This window comes from Candoia aspera, chromosome 3 (genome assembly GCF_035149785.1).
Source record: "Candoia aspera isolate rCanAsp1 chromosome 3, rCanAsp1.hap2, whole genome shotgun sequence".
NCBI lineage: Eukaryota > Metazoa > Chordata > Lepidosauria > Squamata > Boidae > Candoia > Candoia aspera.
The window spans coordinates 95,054,459-95,077,313 of NC_086155.1; the positions used below are offsets into that span (position 1 = coordinate 95,054,459).

Consider the following 22,855-nt stretch of genomic DNA (forward strand, 5'->3'; position numbering starts at 1 on the left):
AAGACAAACCAGTCACAGAACTAGAAGAACGGTTGCAACATGATATACAATCTGCATTGCAGAAAGATGAGTGGTTGCAGGCAAACAAAGCATCTTTAACAGAGAAACAAGGATTTTGGTGGAGCAGAGGCAGGTAGTACATTCCAAAGACGTTATGCAAAAGAATGTTAGAGAGAAGTCATGACACTAAATCAGCTGGTCATTTTGGGTTTGTAAAAACCTTGCATTTAATGAGACAGCAATTTTGGTAGCCCTCCATGAGGAAGGACATAGAGGAATATGTAGGCAGTTGCCCAACGTGTGCAATGGCAAAATGACAGGAGGGCAAACCTAGAGGATTGTTACAAAATGTTGCAAGCCCAACCCATCTGTGGAAGAAGATTGCCATAGACTTCATAGTGGAATTACCTGAGAGCAAAAAGAAAACAGTAATTTGGGTGGTAACTGACTTATTTTCAAAACAAGCTTATTTCATTCCATGTGCCAGCCTACCTACAGCCATCCCGCTGGCCAGGGTGTTTATACAACATGTCTATCACCTACACAGGGCCCCTGAAAATGTCATTAGCAACCAAGGGGTACAGTTTACTTCAAAATTTTGGAAAGCATTTCTTAAATTGATTGGGGTGGAGCAAAGCTTAAGCTACTCCCATCATCTGGAGTTGGACAGATTGACTGAATGTCTGAACTCTGTATGAGAACAATATCTGAGATGTTACATTAGTTACCAGCAAAATGATTGGGTGGACCTGCTTCCTTTTGCTGAGGTGGTGTATAATAATGCTATACACCAAAGCACTGGTTTCTCTCCTTTTCAAGTAGTAAATGGACAGGAGTTCATAGCCATGCCAGAATTGCCTCAGGATCAGAGTGATCTGATCCTAGCAGATGAATGGATAAAATGTATAGCTGACAACTGGCCTATGATGAACGAAACCTTACAAGAGGCAAAGGAAACTTACAAAAAACTTGCTGACTGCAAAAGATCTGCAGAATGGCTGATGAAAGTTGGAGAAAAAGTATACTTGTCAACCAAGTACCTAAATTAACTCAACCATCTAAAAAAATGGGGACCAAGTTCATAGGCCCATTCCCTATCACTAAAGTCATAAATCCTGTGACTGTGCAATAACAATTACCTAAGAATTTTAAAAGGATTGACCCCATATTTCATTGCAGTTTACTAAAACCAGTTAAAGATGCAGAGACATGACATCCAGAGCAAATTCCTCTTGCTCCCATGATGATTAATGGCGAACAACATTTTGAAGTACAAGAAATCCTCGATTCCCACTGCCAAAGGGGGAAGGTACAGTACTTAACCCAATGGAAACATTTTCCCAAAAGTTATAGTGAATGGATCACTAGTCGACATGTTCAGGCTCCTGAACTCATGGACCTATTTCATAAATGATTTCCTGATAAACCAAAGTAGCTGTTTCATATCTTACTCAATTTGATATCAGGCTCATTTGATTTAATCTTTGCCTATTATAATCACATGTGTAATTGCCTTTTCTTTGCGTTCATCCAAATGTGAAGCCCAAAGAATTTTCTTTCTTTGAGCAGGCAGTATGTCAGGGTTTGCCCAATTGTGAAGCCCTGCCATGGGTTTGTATATTGGGGTGCAAACAGAGAGTTACAAGCCAGATGCATGTCACCACCAGAGAATTCTGCCTGGGCAAAGGAGGAGGGGCAACATTCCAGCAAAGACAGTTGAAGAATGTTTACGGAAGAACTTAGCATCAAGGTCGTCCTGTCGGTGCTGTCTAGCAGCTTCTAGAAGTTGGACTGGTGGGGGCTTGTAAAGCTGAAATGAAAAGTACTGTCTAATAAGAGACTCAGAAGGTGTAAGTATTGAGTCTGTTGAGTCTGAGTCAGACTCAGAAAATGAAACTTACGCTGAGCCAGAAAGGAGAAACAAAACTCATCTGGAAGGAATTGGGGAAAAAGAAACCAGGTGTGACTTAGCAGAGTGGGAAGGATTAGAGATGCTGATTGGTCAGAATTCGGAGAGAGGTTTGAATCCTCCAATCAGTGCTAGAGAGAGAAGAGCTGAGAAGCTCCTTCCTTACACCCTGATTCAACTGAGTCAAGTCTTGCTCCCTGCTCTGAGCCTTGTCTTGCCACCCTAGCCAAGTTCAGCCTTGCCTCCAGATCCCAGCCGTGTTTTGCCACTCCAGTCAAGTACCGGATTGCCTCCAGCTCCAAGCCTCATCCTGCCATTCCAGCCCAATCCAGCCCTACCTCCAGTTCCCAGCCACGTCTTGCCACTCCAGCCAAGTCCAGCCTTGTTCCCAGCTCCAAGCTGCATCCTGCTGCTCCAGCCATGCCTAGTCTTGCCTCCAGTACTGAGCCTTGTCTTGTCACTCCAGCTGTGCCTAGTCTTGCCTCCAGTATGAGTCTTGTTGCTCCAGCCACACCTAGTCTTGCCACTTCAGCAGAACTTACTCTTGCCTCCTGTCCAGAGCTTTGTGTTGCTGTATTGCCAGGAATTGCTGCTGCCTTTGATCCTGCAGACTAACCTTGTTGCCTTCCACTTCCTGGATGGACTTGTTTATCTAACTTACTAAGGACTTTCTTCTGATGTAAATAGTTGTTGAAATAAAAGAATTCCTTTTGTAAGTCTGTCTGGCCGCCTCTTAGTCTGGACAGAAGGAAGGGTTGGCACGGAGGGGGAAAGTGTTTTATTCAAAGGTTTGAGTGGGAAAATCTCATTCAGGGCTTTGCCTAGGTTCTTTTTTTTATATAAAACTTCATTATTTTCAGAGTATAGTTAAGACACAAAAAACAGAATACAGAATAGATAGAAAACAGAAATAGAATGTGACTTCTGACTTTCTCCAATACAGATATAGATAAATTTACAAATATAATCTCTTACAATTAATTAACCTATCATTACATTATTTCTATTGCAACAAACCATTTAATCACTAAAACCCAAAGTCAAAACATCATTTTTTTTCTATTACAAGCAAGTACTCTAAAAGTGGTTGCCAAGTAGATATAAATCTAGAAACAGAATGTTCTCTTATTAAAACTGTTAATTTAGCCATTTGAGCCAAGAGGGCTTTGCCTAGGTTCCATGTTACTCTTTTCAAGTTACTTATTCCTAATAAAGAATTCTCCTATATCCTAAATGGATTGGACTGAGAATTTCTAAGTCTAGGATTTAAGAACTGATTTGAGAGCTGGAATCATCACAGATATTTTGAGTCAGACATCGTCTCTAGCACACTGCACCTGGAGATGGTCTGATGACATGTCTTTTTAATAACTTGGGAACTCAGAGAGTTGACCTTTTGCTAAGAATATTCCTATGAGATACATTGCTACTAGTGTGAAGCTTCTGCTCCCCTTTTTAGCTGGTATTAGAGTAGGGACTTCCTGCTGTCCTCTTTAACTTGTAAATACAGACAAAATCTTGTAAATACAGACAAGTTTCAAATGAGAGAGTGATGCAATCTGCTATGCTTGCTAAGTTACATACATTTTGTCTCAACTGACTAAGTAATCCTTTCTACACAGGTATACACAAGGTCACTATCTTCTTGCCAATCTTCTGCAGTGCTTTTACAGAAGGTTGTTCCTGATCTCCTTGTCCAGAGTTCCTTCATGATCTATAGAAAATACTGGCTTCATTGATGAATAATTTGCCATGTAATCCATCTCTTGAGTGACCTGCTTGTTGTCCTGAACTGTACTGTGAGGATACATATAGTCCTCATTTCGTGACTGCTTCAGACAGTGGCTGTTTGCAGTTACAATGGCAATGAAAAATTAACTTTGCAACCAATTTCTGCATTTACAACCTCTGCAGCATCTCTCTCTGTCATGTGTTCTTGATTACACTCAGTTAGTAGGTGTTGTCCTGTGCCTGATTCATTTTTTTTTCTTTTTCTCTCTTTCTCCTTTGTCCCTTGCAGACCAAAAAGATTACCTAAACAAGCTCTACCTTCCTGAGCTGCTTTTCTCCCCAGCACAGCACTTCCCTAAAAAGTGCTAACTGCAGGTTAACAAGCTCAGCTCTGGGACTTTCCATAGTTGATTAGAACCCTTGGTCTCCCTCTGCTGCCTGACACTGTCAAGATGCTCATCAGTTTCACACCAAAAGCTTTTGTTTGCCTCCTAAATGGCTGGTGGCTTGCGCTAGGCAAACAGCTGGCACTAGTGCATTCCTTTGGATGTATGTTCCCCTTTGTGTGCCTGCTTACTGTCTTGTAATCCCTTCCTCTCAACTGAATGTAAATATAAACATTAGTTCTCTTCTTGCTAAGTATCCTGGCACCAGGGTGACCATTCCAAAGGGTGGGCAGTGGGGGAAAAGGGCTATAAGATTTGCCCTTTTACCTGGCTTCCTTGTGAGGCAAGGTCCAGAAACCTTTCATGCCATTTGGGCTCACCTGGCAGGTTGGGGTCATATCCTTCTGAAGCTGTAAAGTAAGGAAAGCTGAAGTAAAATCATAGGCACAGTCACCATCACGTGATTTTTTCACTTAGCAACCAGTTCACATAATAACTGAGTTGCTGGTCCCAATTGCGGGTGCTAAATGAGGATCACTTGTATTTGTTAGGTGTATTAGCTGGCTGAGCTAGTGTAACAACTCATTTAATTTTTAGAAAAGGCCAGTGAGATAACATATTATACTTCCATATAAGCTTCCACCAATCAGCTCTCTCACATTCAAAAAGGGAACATCAAATTCCTCATGAAGGTCCCTTCACTTTGTCCATTGTAGGAGGACAGCCTTAAGTCTGATAGTCCAAAACAGTGCTACAAGTTTCCTTCTGATTTGGGGTTCACCTTGCACAGAACATCTTCAATGGAACAGTCTGAATTTATATCACGGATTTTTTTTTCCCATTCTCTGGCAAATAACAATTTTTGAAGGAGTGTAGTTTGGAAAGCCCTGCACCATATTCTAACATTTAGCTTAATCTTTAATTGTATGTAAATAATTATGTAATTCCATACTGTAGAAAAGGGGGAAAAAGAAAAAGAAGAAAAAACAAAAACAAAACCTTGTACCTGTTGGTGATTTGCCCATGTTAGACTTTAGGATAGCAGAAATCCATTTTGCGGAACCTCCCTCTGATTCTGAACATCCAGTTGGATTATGCTGTTTGGTGTATTGTTTTCTGCTACAGATTAAGGTTACTATGGTAACTAATCATTTTGGCTGGGTGAAGAGGTTGAATTTAATTGTCCTCTTTTTAGGTGTTAATAGTTGCATAGCCTGAAGTGACAGCAGCTTTCCTTGTTAGTTTTTTCCTTCTTTTTAGGCTTGCAGAGAGTAAGCAGCTGAGAGCCTGTGAAAATGCGAAGCCTGTAAATATGTTTTTGTGCTTTCTGTAAATAACTTCATTTTTATAGAAATGCCTGGTGTGTGACTTTTCTGATCTCTCCTGGGTCAAATGCTTTCTAGCACTCTGCCAACAGGTTATGGGCCCAGTAAGCAGCCCAGTAAACCCAGTAAGCCCAGTAAACCCCCAGAGAGAATAGAGAGATTAGCTCCACACCTCATGCACAATTTAAAGGCAGGTAGCAAAGACCTGTGAAGATTTTCGTGGGAGCCACCTGGATATTTTCCAGCAACTGTCGGTCTACAGGACAAAGAAGCCAAAAGAAGGAAGAAGCCATGGCTACCTCCCAGCCCTCAGCAATGCCTCTGGAGTGCCTATCAGAGACCAACTATTTGAATTGGGCCCTGAAGATGGAGATGTATCTTCGCAGAGAGAATCTTTGGCTGCCAATTGGTGAGCAAACCCCCCAAACTCCCAGTGCTGAATGGCTTAGACAGGATGAGTGGGCTAGAGCCACCATTATCCTGGGAGTTGAGGACAATCAGCTAGTCCATGTGCGAGGCATGCAGTCTGCAAAGCAACTTTGGGACGCTTTGAGAGACTTGTATGTAAAGGCAACAGCAGGGAGTAAAGTTACCCTGACAAAAAAGCTGTACAAAGCCTACCTTGCAGAAGGAGATAGCCTTCCTGAGCACCTGCATCACATTCAGCAGCTGTTTGTTGAGTTGCAGGAGAGAGGAATGGAATTTACACCTCTCACAAAATCCTGTATCTTCCTGTCCTCACTGAATGAAATGTGGGACACACTGATTTGTACCCTGGAGGCTATGCCTGAAGCAGTCCTCACCCCATTGTATGTTACACAGCACTTACTCACTGAATGGGAGAAGAGAGAGGAAAGATCCCCCCCCCATCTCTCCTGGAAAGCTGCAGTACCAGAAAACAAGGGAAAAGAAGGGAAAGGAAGTGTCATGTTCTCATTTCAATGTGCTGCTAACATTGTAACGTTTCACATGTCATTTTCTGTTCCGTGTTCCTTCACCCGGGGTTTTTCCATTCCTTCACCCTCCGTTGTTTTGAGGGCTTGGAATGTATGTTTGGGTTTGCGCTCCTGCTCAAGGTTACTTTCCCAGGCGCGTCTAACGGCTTCTAGCACCTGGGAGGGGGAGCGCCCTGACGAGGGATGGGGTGGAACTTGCTCACAGGCAAGGCTTTTAAGTTTGTATTTGGCGCGCTTTTGCTCATTCTCAGCTTTCTCTGTATTTGCATACTATTCCTTAATAAATCAGTTATCTTTAAGCCCGAGCTTGTGAGACTGAGTGTTTGGGATTAGGCAACCATTACATAAAGCTGAGAATCATTTCATCCATTTTCCGCTAGCCCCATCCAATCGTTGGATAAGAGGGAACGCTAGCGATGACAGAACCTCAGCTTCGCGCAAGTGATGGAAGTGAGGAGGAGCGGGAGGCGGCCAGAATCCGGCCAGCGCTAACCTCGAGAGCGCAAAGAGCAGCACGTCGGGAGTTGCGGGATATCCAACTAGATGAGCTGCTGATATCCATGCAGGAGAGCCTCAGGAGTGAACATAGAACTGTTATGGAAAGAGCACCGGGGAGGGGGTCTCCACAATTGTCCTGGGAGCCCGAAGTCCCCTTGTCACCGAGGGTGGTGGTAACCAACCAACCCCCGGAAGAGCCGGTCACTCCAGCTCGTATGAGGGCATTAGAGGATAAAATGGATTTAATAGTGACAATCCTTAAGGATCTACCCAGAGAGGCAGAGCCCACCCCGGAGGATTGGGAGGAAGAGCCGTCACAGTACCCCAGGCATAGTACCCTATCAACCAGGGGGAGAAGCAAGACTCGATCAGCCCGTCAAGGGGGGGGGGGTGAGAGGCAAGACCTCCTAGGGATCGACCACCCATGGGGGCTCGGCGTACGCTGACATTCGCGGAACCGCCACAGCCAGCTGAGCCAGCAAGAAACTTCCCACCATTTGGAGTGAAATTCGATGGGGATTCCACAACGCTCTCCTTCTTTATCACTAATGCCAAGCATTATATAGAAGATTGGGGCCGGAACTTTCGGTCAGAACATGGCAAGATCAATTTCATTGCCAACAAACTGAGAGGAAGGGCAGCTGATTGGTATGTGCAACTATGCCAGGCTGAGGCAACTGAGTTAGAGGACTTCGATGACTTTTTGTGGGCACTTAAACAGCATTTCGAAGACCCTCTAGCCCAAGAAACAGCTAAAAATGACCTGCGGAAACTCTACCAAGGGTCCCTCTCAGTTGCCAATTATGCGTTGGAATTTAAAGCTTTGGCAGGAAAAGTGGAAGACTGGTCTGAGCCAACAATAATTGAAATGTTCAAACAGGGGCTAGAACCCGAAATCCTTCGCTGGGCACTAGGAAGAGATGATCCCAAAACGCTATATGGGTGGATTCAGTTGGCGGGCAGCGCAGAAAATGCCCTACAAACCTATGCCCATACCAAAGAGCTTAGACAATCGCGTCTTGCTAGAGGAGCGCGCACATCTGGACTTGCCAGCCGCCCCAAACCGAAAACCTGGGAAGAGGAAAGGGAACGACGGTTCTCCAAAGGTCAGTGCCTGAGATGTGGGAAAGAAGGGCATCGAGCCACGTCGTGCCCGAGACGCCGTCCAGAGGAATGACAGACGAAACCTACGGTAAAGTCGCCTGCTCCTGCTCCACCGCGAAAACTGAAAGCAGCCGTCGCAGAACTGGACCCCCCAGAACTACCCTTCGGAGAAGAGGAAGAAGAGTTGCAATTCGAGCAGCCGGCGGGAAAAGCCTACCACCTGCCCTGAAGGGCGCCCTAGGGCAGGTGGAAGAAACCGGGCGTAACCACGATTCGGTGAGTGGAAATTTCCCCACACTGACTGTTAAAGTTAAACTGAGCTCAAAAACCAAAACTGTGGAAGTTTGGGCCATGCTAGATTCGGGTTGCTCCCGTTCCCTTATGCACCCTGATGTCGTAGCGGCTCTGGAACTGCCCACGTTCCCTTTGCCAAGACCTATGATCTTCACCCAATTGGATGGAACTATGGCGGGAGGGAAAGCAGTCAATCATTCCACGGGACTGGTCGCCTTGCAGATGGGCTCCCATCAGGAAAAGTTGCCATTTGTGGTAGCTCCAGTGGGGGGTCCTCTGGTAATCTTGGGGATGCCTTGGTTTGTGCAACAAAACCCTTTTATCAACTGGCTGCATAGAACTGTGACTTTTGCAGATGGATTTTACAAAGTACCCGAAAAGGACCTATTGGAAGACATGGAGGGTGGAGGGGTAGCGTATACTACTGTGCAAACGCTTCAACCTCTTGAGGGACTACCCAATCAGTATCAGGATTTTGCTGAGGTATTTGGGGAAGAGGAAGCAGATCGCTTGCCACCCCACCGAAAAACGGATTGTGCCATTGAATTCTTACCAAACGTGAAATTGCCTCACCCAAAAATATACCCCATGTCTCCCAAAGAACTCACTACGCTAAGGGAGTTCATTGACAAAAACCTGCTAGGGGTTTCATTGAGCCTGCTAATTCCCCGGTAGGAGCCCCTGTCCTATTCAGGCCAAAAAAGGATGGGTCATTAAGGCTTTGTACCGATTTCCGCAGGCTCAATGCGGTCTCAATATTAAATAAATATCCTTTGCCCCTGATCAAAGATATGTTATCACATCTGGCCAGGGGTAAAATTTTCTCAAAACTGGATTTGAGAGAAGCCTATTTTCGGATTCGCATAAGGGAAGGGGATGAATGGAAAACAGCATTTAACTGTCCTCTTGGAGCTTTCCAATACAAAGTCTTACCCTTTGGGTTATCCGGAGCACCTGGGGTCTTTATGCAACTAATCAATGAGGTCTTGCATGACCACTTATTTAAGGGGGTACTAGTATACTTGGATGATGTATTGATTTATACTGAAACCATATCAGAACATATCCACTTGGTGCGTCAGGTACTGGCTAAATTGAAAAAAGCGGAGTTGTACGCAAAACTGTCAAAATGTGCATTTCATCAGTCACAAATTGATTACCTAGGCTATCGAATTTCAGCTCAGGGCATTGAAATGGACCCTGCAAAAGTAGAAGCTATTGTGGCATGGGAGCCTCCCCGTACCAGGAGACAATTACAAAGTTTCCTTGGATTCGCTAATTTTTATCGGGCATTCGCCCAAAATTTTGCTGAAATTGCCCTCCCCCTTACTGAACTGTTAAAAACTAAAGGACAGGGGGATACGCGACGTTCAAAGAACCCAGGCGCGCTCCTTAAATGGGCTCCTGCCTGTCAGCAAGTGTTCGAAGCGCTCAAACAAATCTTTACCACAGAACCAGTTTTACAGCATCCAAACCCCTCTAAACCCTTCGTTGTACAAGTCGATGCTTCTGATTTTTCCATAGGAGCAATCTTGTTACAATCTGACCACTCTGGCGCCTTAAAACCCTGTGCCTACCTCTCTCGCAAATTCACTGAAACTGAGAGGAGATGGCACGTTTGGGAAAAAGAGGCTTTTGCTGTAAAAACGGCTTTAGAAACATGGCGACACCTATTGGAAGGCACTTCCAACCCTTTTGAAGTCTGGACTGACCATAAAAACCTGGAAGCTCTAAGCACCAGTCGAAAACTCAGTCCCAAACAGCTTCGCTGGGCTGAGTTTTTCAGCCGCTTCGACTTCACCCTTAAATTTATACCAGGCAAGAAAAACTTTTTAGCTGATGCACTCTCCCGCAGACCCCAAGATGCTGGCCCAGGGCCAACGGTCCAAGGCACCGTCTGGACCGACAAACAATTAAGTTTGGCAGCGGTGACTCGCAGCCAGACCCGAACGCAATCAACGCAACCTCCAGCCGCTCTGCCTTCCAGCCGCTCGCCGCGCTTGTCAATTCCATCCGATTTGCAACAACAGTTGCTTTTCCACCTTAAAACAGATACTTGGTTACAAACAAATAGAAACACTTTAACCTTCACTGACGATCTTGCCTGGCACAACGATCGCCTCTATGTACCCGATGCTATGCGTAAAACCGTACTCCAGCGTTGCCACGATGACAAGCTGGCTGGACATTTTGGCTATGTAAAAACTCTACACCTTGTTCGCCGACAATTCTGGTGGCCAACTTTACTCAACGACCTCAAGGCATATGTTACTGCGTGCCCTGTGTGTGCCGCGATAAAGCGCAAAACAGGCAAACCCCAAGGTCTCCTTCAACCCGTTGCCACCCCATCTGTCCCCTGGCAGGACATTTCCATGGACTTTATCGTTGATCTACCCCCTAGTCAACGCAAAACTGTCATTTGGGTGGTCAAAGACTTTTTCTCCAAACAAGCCCACTTTATCCCATGCGCTTCTATCCCCACCGCACAACAGCTGGCACGCCTCTTCCTCATCCACGTGTACCGCCTCCACGGTATCCCCGCCCGTTTGGTGAGTGACAGAGGCACACAATTTACGTCACAATTCTGGCGGGCATTTTTAAAACTTTTGGGTACCAAACAGTCACTTTCCACCGCGTGGCATCCGGAAACGGACGGATCTACAGAGGCGGTTAATTCTACACTGGAACAATATCTCAGGGCTTTTGTTAACTACCAACAGGACAATTGGGTCAACCTACTCCCATTTGCTGAGGTCGCTTACAACAATGCCGTTCATCAAACCACTGGTCAAGTTCCTTTTAAAACAGTTTTTGGACGTGAGTTTGTTCCTATTCCTGAACTTCCCCATCCACAACCGCTGCCAGCCTCCCTTGCTGACTGGGCGGACTCTCTCAAGGACTCCTGGTCTAATATTCAACAAGCTCTCCTCCATGCCCAGGCTGCTTATAAACGCCATGCCGATGCAAAGCGTTCCCCAGAACCATCCTTTGCTGTCGGGGATAAAGTCTACTTATCAACTAAGTTTATCAAATCCCCACAACCCTCTAAGAAACTTGGCCCTAAATTTGTCGGACCTTTTCCAATTATCGCTCAACTCAACCCTGTTACGTTTAAACTTGATTTGCCTCACAACCTTAAACGTTTACATCCTGTTTTCCATTGTAGTTTACTCAAGCCCTACCTGTCGTCGGACCGCTGGCATCCACAACCCATTCCACCACCTCCACTCATGATCGACAACCAGCAACACTTCGAGGTGACGTCCATCCTCGACTCCCGACGCCAGCGCTCCGCTTTACAGTACCTCGTCCGCTGGAAACATTTCCCTCATCCTGAATGGGTTGCTGCTCCAGACGTGTTTTCCCCTCGTCTGGTAGCCCAATTCCACTCTGCCTATCCTGACAAACCTGCTCCATAATTTTTTTTTGGAGGGGCAATATGTCATGTTCTCATTTCAATGTGCTGCTAACATTGTAACGTTTCACATGTCATTTTCTGTTCCGTGTTCCTTCACCCAGGGTTTTTCCATTCCTTCACCCTCCGTTGTTTTGAGGGCTTGGAATGTATGTTTGGGTTTGCGCTCCTGCTCAAGGTTACTTTCCCAGGCGCATCTAACGGCTTCTAGCACCTGGGAGGGGGAGCGCCCTGACGAGGGATGGGGCAGAACTTGCTCACAGGCAAGGCTTTTAAGTTTGTATTTGGCGCGCTTTTGCTCATTCTCAGCTTTCTCTGTATTTGCATACTATTCCTTAATAAATCAGTTATCTTTAAGCCCGAGCTTGTGAGACTGAGTGTTTGGGATTAGGCAACCATTACAAGAAGCTGAGGCCACAGCGCTAGCCAGCCAGCAATGCTTCACTTGTGGTTCAGCTGGACATTGTGTAGTTTGCAAAGAATGCAATTTGAGATTGTGTAGTTTGCAAAGAATGCAAAACACTAAAAGCTCCTGTGAGTAAGCACAGTGACAGAGTTACAACTAGACCTTTGGAAATTGTACACTCTGACATTATTGGTCCTTTTGCTCCAAGTCTTGGACAAGCAAGGTATGCAATGACCATCATTGATGGTTTCTCAAGATACACATTTATCTACATCTTAAAACATAAAGATGAGGCATTTGACAAATTTAAAGGTTTTGTGACACAGGAAAATGGAAAATTCCCTAGGCCTGTATTGGCACTCCAATGTGATAGAGGAGGAGAATACCTTTCTCACAAATTCAAAAGGTTCCTAGTGGAAAAGGGGATAGAACAAATTCTTTCTAACCCTTACACGCCTCAGCAAAATGGTGTTGCTGAAAGAAAGGGCAGAACCTTGCAAAATACTATGGAAAGCATGCTTAAAGATTCCCATTTATCTTTTAAGTATTGGGGAGAGGGAATATCTACTGCCTGTTATGTACAAAACAGATTGTATAACTCTGTGATTCAGGACACTCCATTCCATTTGTTTTAGGGTGTGAAACCAAAGGTAAACCATCTTAGAGTGTTTGGTAGCACTGCTTGGGTTCATATTCCAAAACAACAGAGAAGGAAAGGAGGCCCCACAACAAAGCAAGCCATCTTTGTTGGCTATGAACAAAGCCAAAGGAGCTACAGGTTCATAATGGGAGAGAAATTCATAATTAGCAAAAGAGCTTCTTTTGCTGAACAAAACTGGGTGAGATTAAACTCTAGCTCTCCAGTTGATCTGACCACCACAAGAGAACAGCAAGGACTTGCTGATAGTGATCTTTTGCCTGATGAGGACATTCAGCCAGAAAAGCAAACTGAAGATCTGTCTGATGAGACAGATGCTTCTCAGGAAATGATAGGAGTCAAAATTTAAGCCCTGTATTACCTCGCAGATCTGAGAGAAGTAATAAAGGTGCTCCTCCATCACATTTTCAGGCTGAAACAGTAAAGGCATTTCACATATTTACAGAACCTGAGTCTTTAGAACAAGTGAATGCTTTACCACCTGAGATTGCACAAAATTGGCATTCTGCCATGCAACAGGAGTTAGCATCCTTGAAAGAAAATAAAACATGGAAACTGGTAAATCTACCTCCCAATGAACGCTGTCTACGTTGCAGGTGGGTTTTCAAACTGAAAAGGGATGCTGATGGCAAAATCCAAAAATATAAAGCAAGGTTAGTTGCAATAGGGTTCAAAGGAAAGATTTAGACTTTGACAAGACTTTTGCATCAGTTACTAAAGGTGAATCAATTAGATTACTGTTAAAAATTGCTGCACTCAAAGGAATGTCAGTTCACCACTATGACATACAAACTGCATTTCTCTATGGTGATTTAGACCACAAATTATACATGCAGCAACCCCTTGGCTATGAAAAGGGGGAGAATCTAGTCTGTGAACTGCACAAGTCAATCTATGGGTTAAAACAGGCTGCTAGATCTTGGAACCAAAAAATTAGATGAAAAACTGCAGAATCTTCGTTTTGAAGAAGGAAAAGCAGATCCATGTGTATATATGAAGAAAGACAAACAAGGCTGTATGTATCTGTGCATTTATGTTGATGATTTGCTGCTGTTCACATCAACAGAAAAACAAAGGCTTGATTTTGAAGTCTGCATGAAAAGCCATTTCAGATTAAAAAGCCTTGGAACAGTAACAAATTACCTAGGCTTGGAAATACACAGGGAGAAGGATGGTAGCTTTCTGTTAAACCAAAGGGGAGATAATGTTAAAATATTGTAAATGGAAAGACATACAGAGTTGACAAAGAAAATTGGTTTGTGTCTTATTCTGTAGTATAAAAAGGGGAGTGTTAATATGTTTTCTACTACAGATTACTTCAGCAAAGGATCGTTACCTTGTCGTGGTGCTGGAGCTTGAGCACCTCAATGATGCCATGAGCTAAACCGTGAAGGGCCACCCAAGACGGGAAGGTCATGACAGAGAGGTCAGACTAAATGCGATCCCTGGGGAAGGTAATGGCAACCCACCTCAGTATTCTTGCCGTGAAAACTAAATGGATCAGTACAACCAGAGATATGTCGGTATACCATTGGAAGATGATACCCCCAGGTCGGAAGATGGTCAAAATGCTACTGGGGAGGAACAGAGGATGAGCTCAACTAGCCCCAGACGTGATGACGCAGCTAGCTCAAAGCCGAAAGGACGGCTAGCGGCCGACGGTGCTGGTGGTGAACGGCGAATCCGATGTTCTAAGCATCAACACACCATCGGAACCTGGAATGTAAGATCTATGAGCCAGGGCAAATTGGATGTGGTTATTGGTGAGATGTCAAGATTAAAGATAGACATCCTGGGCGTCAGTGAACTGAAATGGACTGGAATGGGCCACTTCACATCAAATGACCACCAGATCTACTACTGCGGACAAGAGGACCACAGAAGAAATGGAGTAGCCTTCATAATTAATAGTAAAGTGGCTAAAGCAGTGCTTGGATACAACCCAAAAAACGACAGAATGATCTCAATTCGAATTCAGGGCAAGCCATCTAACATCACAGTGATCCAAATATACGCCCCAACCACAAATGCTGAAGAAGCTGAAGTAGAGCAGTTCTATGAGGATCTGCAGCACCTACTGGACAACACGCCTAAAAGAGATGTTATTTTCATCACAGGAGACTGGAATGCTAAGGTGGGCAGTCAAATGACACCTCGAATTACAGGTAAGTATGGCCTGGGAGAACAAAACGAAGCAGGACACAGGCTGATAGAATTTTGCCAAGACAATTCACTCTGCATAACAAACACTCTCTTCCAACAACCTAAGAGACGGCTTTATACGTGGACTTCACCAGATGGACAACACCGAAATCAGATTGATTACATCCTTTGCAACCAAAGGTGGCGGACATCTGTACAGTCGGTAAAAACAAGGCCTGGAGCTGACTGTAGTTCAGATCACGAACTTCTTCTTGCACAATTTAGGATCAGACTAAAGAGAATAGGGAAGACCCACAGATCAGCTAGATATGAGCTCACTAATATTCCTAAGGAATATGCAGTGGAGGTGAAGAATCGATTTAAGGGACTGGACTTAGTAGATAGGGTCCCGGAAGAACTCTGGACAGAAGTTGGCAGCATTGTTCAGGAGGCGGCAACAAAATACATCCCAAAGAAAGAGAAAACCAAGAAGGCAAAGTGGCTGTCTGCTGAGACACTAGAAGTAGCCCAAGAAAGAAGGAAAGCAAAAGGCAACAGTGATAGGGGGAGATATGCCCAATTAAATGCAAAATTCCAGAGGTTAGCCAGAAGAGATAAGGAATTATTTTTAAACAAGCAATGCGCGGAAGTGGAAGAAGACAATAGAATAGGAAGGACAAGAGACCTCTTCCAGAAAATTAGAAACATTGGAGGTAAATTCCAGGCAAAAATGGGTATGATCAAAAACAAAGATGGCAAGGACCTAACAGAAGAAGAAGAGATCAAGAAAAGGTGGCAAGAATATACAGAAAACCTGTATAGGAAGGATAACAATATCGGGGATAGCTTTGACGGTGTGGTCGGTGAGCTAGAGCCAGACATCCTGAAGAGTGAGGTTGAGTGGGCCTTAAGAAGCATTGCTAATAACAAGGCAACAGGAGACGACGGCATCCCAGCTGAACTGTTCAAAATCTTGCAAGATGATGCTGTCAAGGTAATGCATGCTATATGCCAGCAAATTTGGAAAACACAAGAATGGCCATCAGACTGGAAAAAATCAACTTATATCCCCATACCAAAAAAGGGGAACACTAAAGAATGTTCAAACTATCGAACAGTGGCACTCATTTCACATGCCAGTAAGGTAATGCTCAAGATCCTGCAAGATAGACTTCAGCAGTTCATGGAGCGAGAATTGCCAGATGTACAAGCTGGGTTTAGAAAAGGCAGAGGAACTAGAGACCAAATTGCCAATATCCGCTGGATAATGGAAAAAGCCAGGGAGTTTCAGAAAAACATCTATTTCTGTTTTATTGACTATTCTAAAGCCTTTGACTGTGTGGACCATAACAAATTGTGGCAAGTTCTTAGTGGTATGGGGATACCAAGTCATCTTGTATGCCTCCTGAAGAATCTGTATAACGACCAAGTAGCAACAGTAAGAACAGACCACGGAACAACAGACTGGTTTAAGATTGGGAAAGGAGTACGGCAGGGCTGTATACTCTCACCCTACCTATTCAACTTGTATGCAGAACACATCATGCGACAAGCTGGCCTTGAGGAATCCAAGGCTGGAGTTAAAATCTCTGGAAGAAACATTAACAATCTCAGATATGCAGATGATACCACTTTGATGGCTGAAAGTGAAGAGGAACTGAGGAGCCTTATGATGAAGGTGAAAGAAGAAAGTGCAAAAGCTGGTTTGCAGCTAAACCTCAAAAAAACCAAGATTATGGCAACCAGCTTGATTGATAACTGGCAAATAGAGGGAGAAAATGTAGAAGCAGTGAAAGACTTTGTATTCCTAGGTGCAAAGATTACTGCAGATGCTGACTGCAGTCAGGAAATCAGAAGACGCTTAATCCTTGGAAGAAGAGCAATGACAAATCTCGATAAAATAGTTAAGAGCAGAGACATCACACTGACAACAAAGGCCCGCATAGTTAAAGCAATGGTGTTCCCTGTAGTAACATATGGCTGCGAGAGCTGGACCATAAGGAAGGCTGAGCGAAGGAAGATCGATGCTTTTGAACTGTGGTGTTGGAGGAAAATTCTGAGAGTGCCTTGGACTGCAAGAAGATCCAGCCAGTCCATCCTCCAGGAAATAAAGCCAGACTGCTCACTTGAGGGAATGATATTAAAGGCAAAACTGAAATACTTTGGCCACATAATGAGAAGACAGGACACCCTGGAGAAGATGCTGATGCTAGGGAGAGTGGAAGGCAAAAGGAAGAGGGGTCGACCAAGGGCAAGATGGATGGATGATATTCTAGAGGTGACGGACTCGTCCCTGGGGGAGCTGGGGGTGTTGACGACCGACAGGAAGCTCTGGCGTGGGCTGGTCCATGAAGTCACGAAGAGTCGGAAGCGACTAAACGAATAAACAACAACAAAACTACAGATTAAGGTTACTATGGTAACTAATCATTTTGGCCAGGTGAAGAGGTTGAATATAATTGTCCCCTTTTCATGTGTTAATGGTTGCATAGCCTGAAGCGAGGGCAGTTTTGTTAGTTTTTTCCTTCTTTTTAGACTTGCAGATAGTAAGCCGCTCTGTGAGAGGTTGTGAAAATGCAAAGCCTGTAAATATGTTTTTGTGCTTTCTGTAAATAAATTTATTTATATAGAAATGCCTGGTATGTGGCTTTTCTGATCTCTCCTGGGCCAAATGCTTTCTAGGACTCTGCCAACATATGCTACCTACAGAGAAACTTGAGGAGGACCAAAATGTTTCTGGTTCTTGGATTGGACTGAGAATTGGAGTGTTTACTGTATGCCTCTGTTTCTTTAAAAAACATGTTACAAATTGTATGGCAATAAAAATCATTTTTGGATTTTTTAATTTTTTTTAATGAACTCAACACAACCAGATGCTAAAAATATCAACTGTGATTATCTATTGTCATTGCTTTAACATGGGCTAATGATTGATAATTCTGATTAATCAAATGTTTACAGCTAAAATGTATATAGAAAAAATCTACATTCCTCACTCCAGATGTATTTTTAAAGAATTATATAAAGTTACATTGTAATATTTTATCTGCCTTAAAGGTGGTCCATAAACATGCTTATAAATGTTATCATTTTCCAGTAATAACAGTTGGTAAAGTTTGGCTTTTACAAAGTAGGCTTTTCGGTTCAGACCCACTGTTAATAGCCAATCCAGATAAAAACAATTTTCAAAAAGGAGAATCCAGTTTCACATGGTCATATTAAAGCGAATGATACATGATTCCTGACATCTGTCTTCTGGTTCAGAAAGGCTGCTGTATATGTCCTGTTGTTCATTTACCTGGAGCTGTAAAACACAATGTGAACAATGAAGAAATAAATTGGCATGTGTACATTTTATGTAATTCCTTTTTAAACTGATACGTCTTGATCTGCAGCAGAAGGCGGCCTCTGATAATTTTAAGATTTTAAACTGATTCCACCCATGGACAAGAAGTTTCTGAAATGTCCGTCCCTCAATTTGTTAAACCAAATGGCTAAAATTACTCAAGTGACTCAAAAGCTGTAGATCTTTCTATTACTGAGCAATTTCTTTGGTTTTTTTTAGTTACTTTTGAAAAAATAAAATGTAATAAACTGTAAGAATATTTATTAGGCAATGTTCTTGATATTTCAGGATATAAATTCTGGCAGCCAGAGTGATCCTCAAGCCCAACATTTTAAAAATAGGAGTGGGGAATTAGATGCTACCAAACTCCAATTCACCCTCACAGGGGATGGCCTTGAGGAAAGGTGGAATAGAAATGCAGTGAATAAACAAACTCCCATTATCCTCAGCCAACATAGCCAGCAGAAAGGATACTGGGAGCTGTAGTTCAGCAATACCAAGAAAGCCCCCATTTCCTTATTGGCTAGGAAGGAAAAAGTTCCAGTAAAATATCGACTAGGGAAATATTTGATATTTACATGTAAATCTCAACACAAATTGGTATTTCCACCAATACTGTTTGTATTAATTGTAATATCAAATGCAAGCCCTATGATACAATAATTCCTGATTTCTAGAATCAAAGTGATTGGTGCCAAATGAACGCCCATTAAATTTTATTTTACTTATTTCATTTGCATTGATATTGACATTTTCCCCTCCCCTTTGAATGTGCATATGAAACTCACTTATGTTTCTATATGTGTCTGTTTGTGTGTATGTGTATACAGTATGTGTGTGTGTGTGTGTGTGTATACATACCTACATACATACACACACACACAGACATACATACACACACATATCTGTCAGAAGCCACAGGACCAGAAGAAAAAATAAGCATTAACTGAATTAGTAACTACTGATAACCATTCATTGCCTGTAAAACAAGGTATCCTATGAAATGATTCCAAGCTTAGAAGAAATGGAGAAAATGGATTCTGAACTCAGTTGGACAAGAGAGGTTAGCCATCACTAACTGAACGTCTTTCACATTCAAAGTCAACCACCCTTCCAGCCTCAGAATGTATTTCATCATCTGGCTTCCACCTCAGCTTTATATTGTGCTGTCTCATATCTTCTTCACTTGCTGTACAAGGAACTGCAGAAGGACACAGATCAGTTGATATATAGAAGCTTAATTTTGCACCGAAGAATTCCTTTGATAAAGAGATTAAAGTTTAGGCATGAAATTCAATGTTGCAATAGGGTAAAAACTGTTAGAGATCTGAGTAAATGTTTTTTTTTCTCTTACTGCCCCCCTTTCCTTTTGTCTTTCAACTATTATCATTCATGAACTAAACCGCCTGATTTACACGAATGTCTTTTAAGCAAGACAATATTGTATGTGTAAAAGGCATAAGGAAAACGTTTTAGTCCCCTTCTTCTTCCAGATTTCCTCTTACTGAAGGTCGGAATTATGCAAAGTACAGGTTCAGCCAACTGCTACTGGGACATCACTTGTCACTGCTATTGGGACACACACTCTCTCCCATTGCTCTGAATAGAAGGAACTTTTATTTAGATTACAGAAAGCTTAAGAACTGTCCTGATCTCGAACAATTACGGTGCTGGTGGTGAATGGCGAATCCGATGTTCTAAGGATCAACACACCACTGGAACCTGGAATGTAAGAACGACGAGCCAGGGAAAATTGGGTGTGGTTATTGGTGAGATGTCAAGATTAAAGGTAGACATTCTGGGCGTCAGTGAACTGAAATGGACAGGAATGGGCCACTTCACATCAAATGACCACCAGATCTACTACTGTGGACAAGAGGACCACAGAAGAAATGGAGTAGCCTTCATAATTAATAGTAAAGTGGCTAAAGCAGTGCTTGGATACAATCCGAAAAACGATAGAATGATCTCAATTTGAATTCAGGGCAAGCCATCTAACATCACAGTGATCCAAATATACGCCCCAATCACCCATGGTGAAGAAGCTGAAGTAGAGCAGTTCTATGAGGATCTGCAGCACCTACTGGACAACACGCCTAAAAGAGATGCTATTTTCATCACAGGAGACTGGAATGCTAAGGTGGGCAGTCAAATGACACCTGGAATTACAGCTAAGCATGGCCTAGGAGAACAAAACGAAGCAGGACATAGGCTGATAGAATTTCGCCAAGACAACTCACTCTGCATAACAAACACTCTCTTCCAACAACCGAAGAGACGGCTTTATACATAGACTTCACCAGATGGACAACACCGAAATCAGATTGATTACATCCTTTGCAGCCAAAGGTGGCGGACATCTATACAGTCGGTAAAAACAAGACTGTAGTTCAGATCACGAACTTCTTCTTGCACAATTTAGGATCAGACTAAAAAGATTAGGGAAGACCCACAGACCAGCTAGATATGAGCTCACTAATATTCCTAAGGAATATGCAGTGGAGGTGAAGAATAGATTTAAGGGGCTGGACTTAGTAGATAGGGTCCCGGAAGAACTCTGGACAGAAGTTCGCAACGTTGTCCAGGAGGCGGCAACAAAATATATCCCAAAGAAAGAGAAAACCAAGAAGGCAAAATGGCTGTCTGCTGAGGCACTAGAAGTAGTCCAAGAAAGAAGGAAAGCAAAAGGCAACACTGATAGGGGAAGATATGCCCAATTAAATGCAAAATTCCAGAGGTTAGCCAGAAGAGATAAGGAATTATTTTTAAACAAGCAATGTGCAGAAGTGGAAGAAGACAATAGAATAGGAAGGACAAGAGACCTCTTCCAGAAAATTAGAAACATCAGAGGTAATTTCCAGGCAAAATTGGGTATGATCAAAAACAAAGATGGCAAGGGCCTAACAGAAGAAGAAGACATCAAGAAAAAGTAGCAAGAATAAACAGAAGACCTGTATAGGAAGGATAACAATATCGGGGATAGCTTTGATGGTGTGGTCAGTGAGCTAGAGCCAGACATCCTGAAGAGTGAGGTTGAATGGGCCTTAAGAAGCATTGCTAACAACAAGGCAGCAGGAGACGACGGCATCCCAGCTGAATTGATCAAAATCTTGCGAGATGCTGCTGTGAAGGTAACGCATGCTATATGCCAGCAAATTTGGAAAACACAAGAATGGCCATCAGATTGGAAAAAATCAACTTATATCCCCATACCAAAAAAGGGGAACACTAAAGAATGTTCAAACTATCGAACAGTGGCACTCATTTCACATGCCAGTAAGGTAATGCTCAAGATCCTGCAAGGTAGACTTCAGCAATTCATGGAGCGAGAATTGCCAGATGTACAAGCTGGGTTTAGAAAAGGCAGAGGAACTTGGGACCAAATTGCCAATATCCGCTGGATAATGGAAAAAGCCAGGGAGTTTCAGAAAAACATCTATTTCTGTTTTATTGACTATTCTAAAGCCTTTGACTGTGTGGACCATAAGAAATTGTGGCAAGTTCTTAGCGGTATGGGGATACCAAGTCATCTTGTATGCCTCCTGAGGAATCTGTATAACAACCAGGTAGCAACGGTAAGAGCAGACCACAGAAAATTGGACTGGTTTAAGATAGGGAAAGGAGTATGGCAGGGTTGTATACTCTCACCCTACCTATTCAACTTGTACACAGAACACATCATGTGACAAGCTGGGCTTGAGGAATCCAAGGCTGCAGTTAAAATCGCTGGAAGAAACATTAACAATCTCAGATATGCAGATGATACCACTTTGATGGCTGAAAGCGAAGAGGAACTGAGGAGCCTTATGATGAAGGTGAAAGAAGAAAGTGCAAAAGCTGGCTTGCAGCTAAACCTCAAAAAAACCAAGATTATGGCAACCAGCTTGATTGATAACTGGCAAATAGAGGGAGAAAATGTAGAAGCAGTGAAAGACTTTGTATTTCTAGATGCGAAGATTACTGCAGATGCTGACTGCAGTCAGGAAATCAGAAGACGCTTAATCCTTGGGAGAAGAGCAATGACAAATCTTGATAAAATAGTTAAGAGCAGAGACATCACACTGACAACAAAGGTCCGCATAGTTAAAGCAATGGTGTTCCCCATAGTAACATATGGCTGCGAGAGCTGGACCATAAGGAAGGCTGAGAGAAGGAAGATCGATACTTTTGAACTGTGGTGTTGGAGGAAAATTCTGAGAGTGCCTTGGACTGCAAGAAGATCAAACCAGTCCATCCTCCAGGAAATTAAGCCAGACTGCTCACTTGAGGGAACGGTATTAAAGGCAAAACTGAAATACTTTGGCCACATCATGAGAAGACAGGACACCCTGGAGAAGATGCTGATGCTAGGGAGAGTGGATGGCCAAAGGAAGAGGGGCTGACCAAGTGCAAGGTGGATGGATGGTATTCTAGAGGTGATGGATTTGTCCCTGGGGGAGCTGGGGGTGTTTACGAACGACAGGAAGCTCTGGCGTGGGCTGGTCCATGAAGCCACGAAGAGTCGGAAGCTACTAAACGAATAAACAACAAAACTGACTAAATTTGTTGCACTGAGACCACTGAAATCAGTGAAAACAGCCCACTGGGGCTAAAGTCGAGTTTCCACCCATTTCAGCCCCAGGACAGAGGAATCTCCTGGTCTTCAGTCTTGGAATATGCCAGGATTCAGCAACAGACCAGAAGAG

The 22,855-nt window shown here is 43.4% G+C and overlaps 1 protein-coding gene across 3 annotated transcripts in view; it reads right to left on the reverse strand.

Moving 5' to 3' along the window:
• Nucleotides 1–17,650: 17,650 nt before the first annotated feature.
• CFH (complement factor H) overlaps nucleotides 17,651–22,855 on the reverse strand; it is a 93,740-nt gene continuing 88,535 nt past the window's right edge. For 2 of the 3 annotated variants that reach the window (XM_063298395.1, XM_063298397.1), the window contains one exon: nucleotides 17,651–18,128. In XM_063298395.1, the coding sequence (XP_063154465.1) occupies nucleotides 18,030–18,128 (99 nt within the window). In that variant the 3' untranslated portion in view covers nucleotides 17,651–18,029. The remainder of the gene's footprint in view (nucleotides 18,129–22,855) is intronic. The other variant, XM_063298396.1, reaches the window with a different exon arrangement.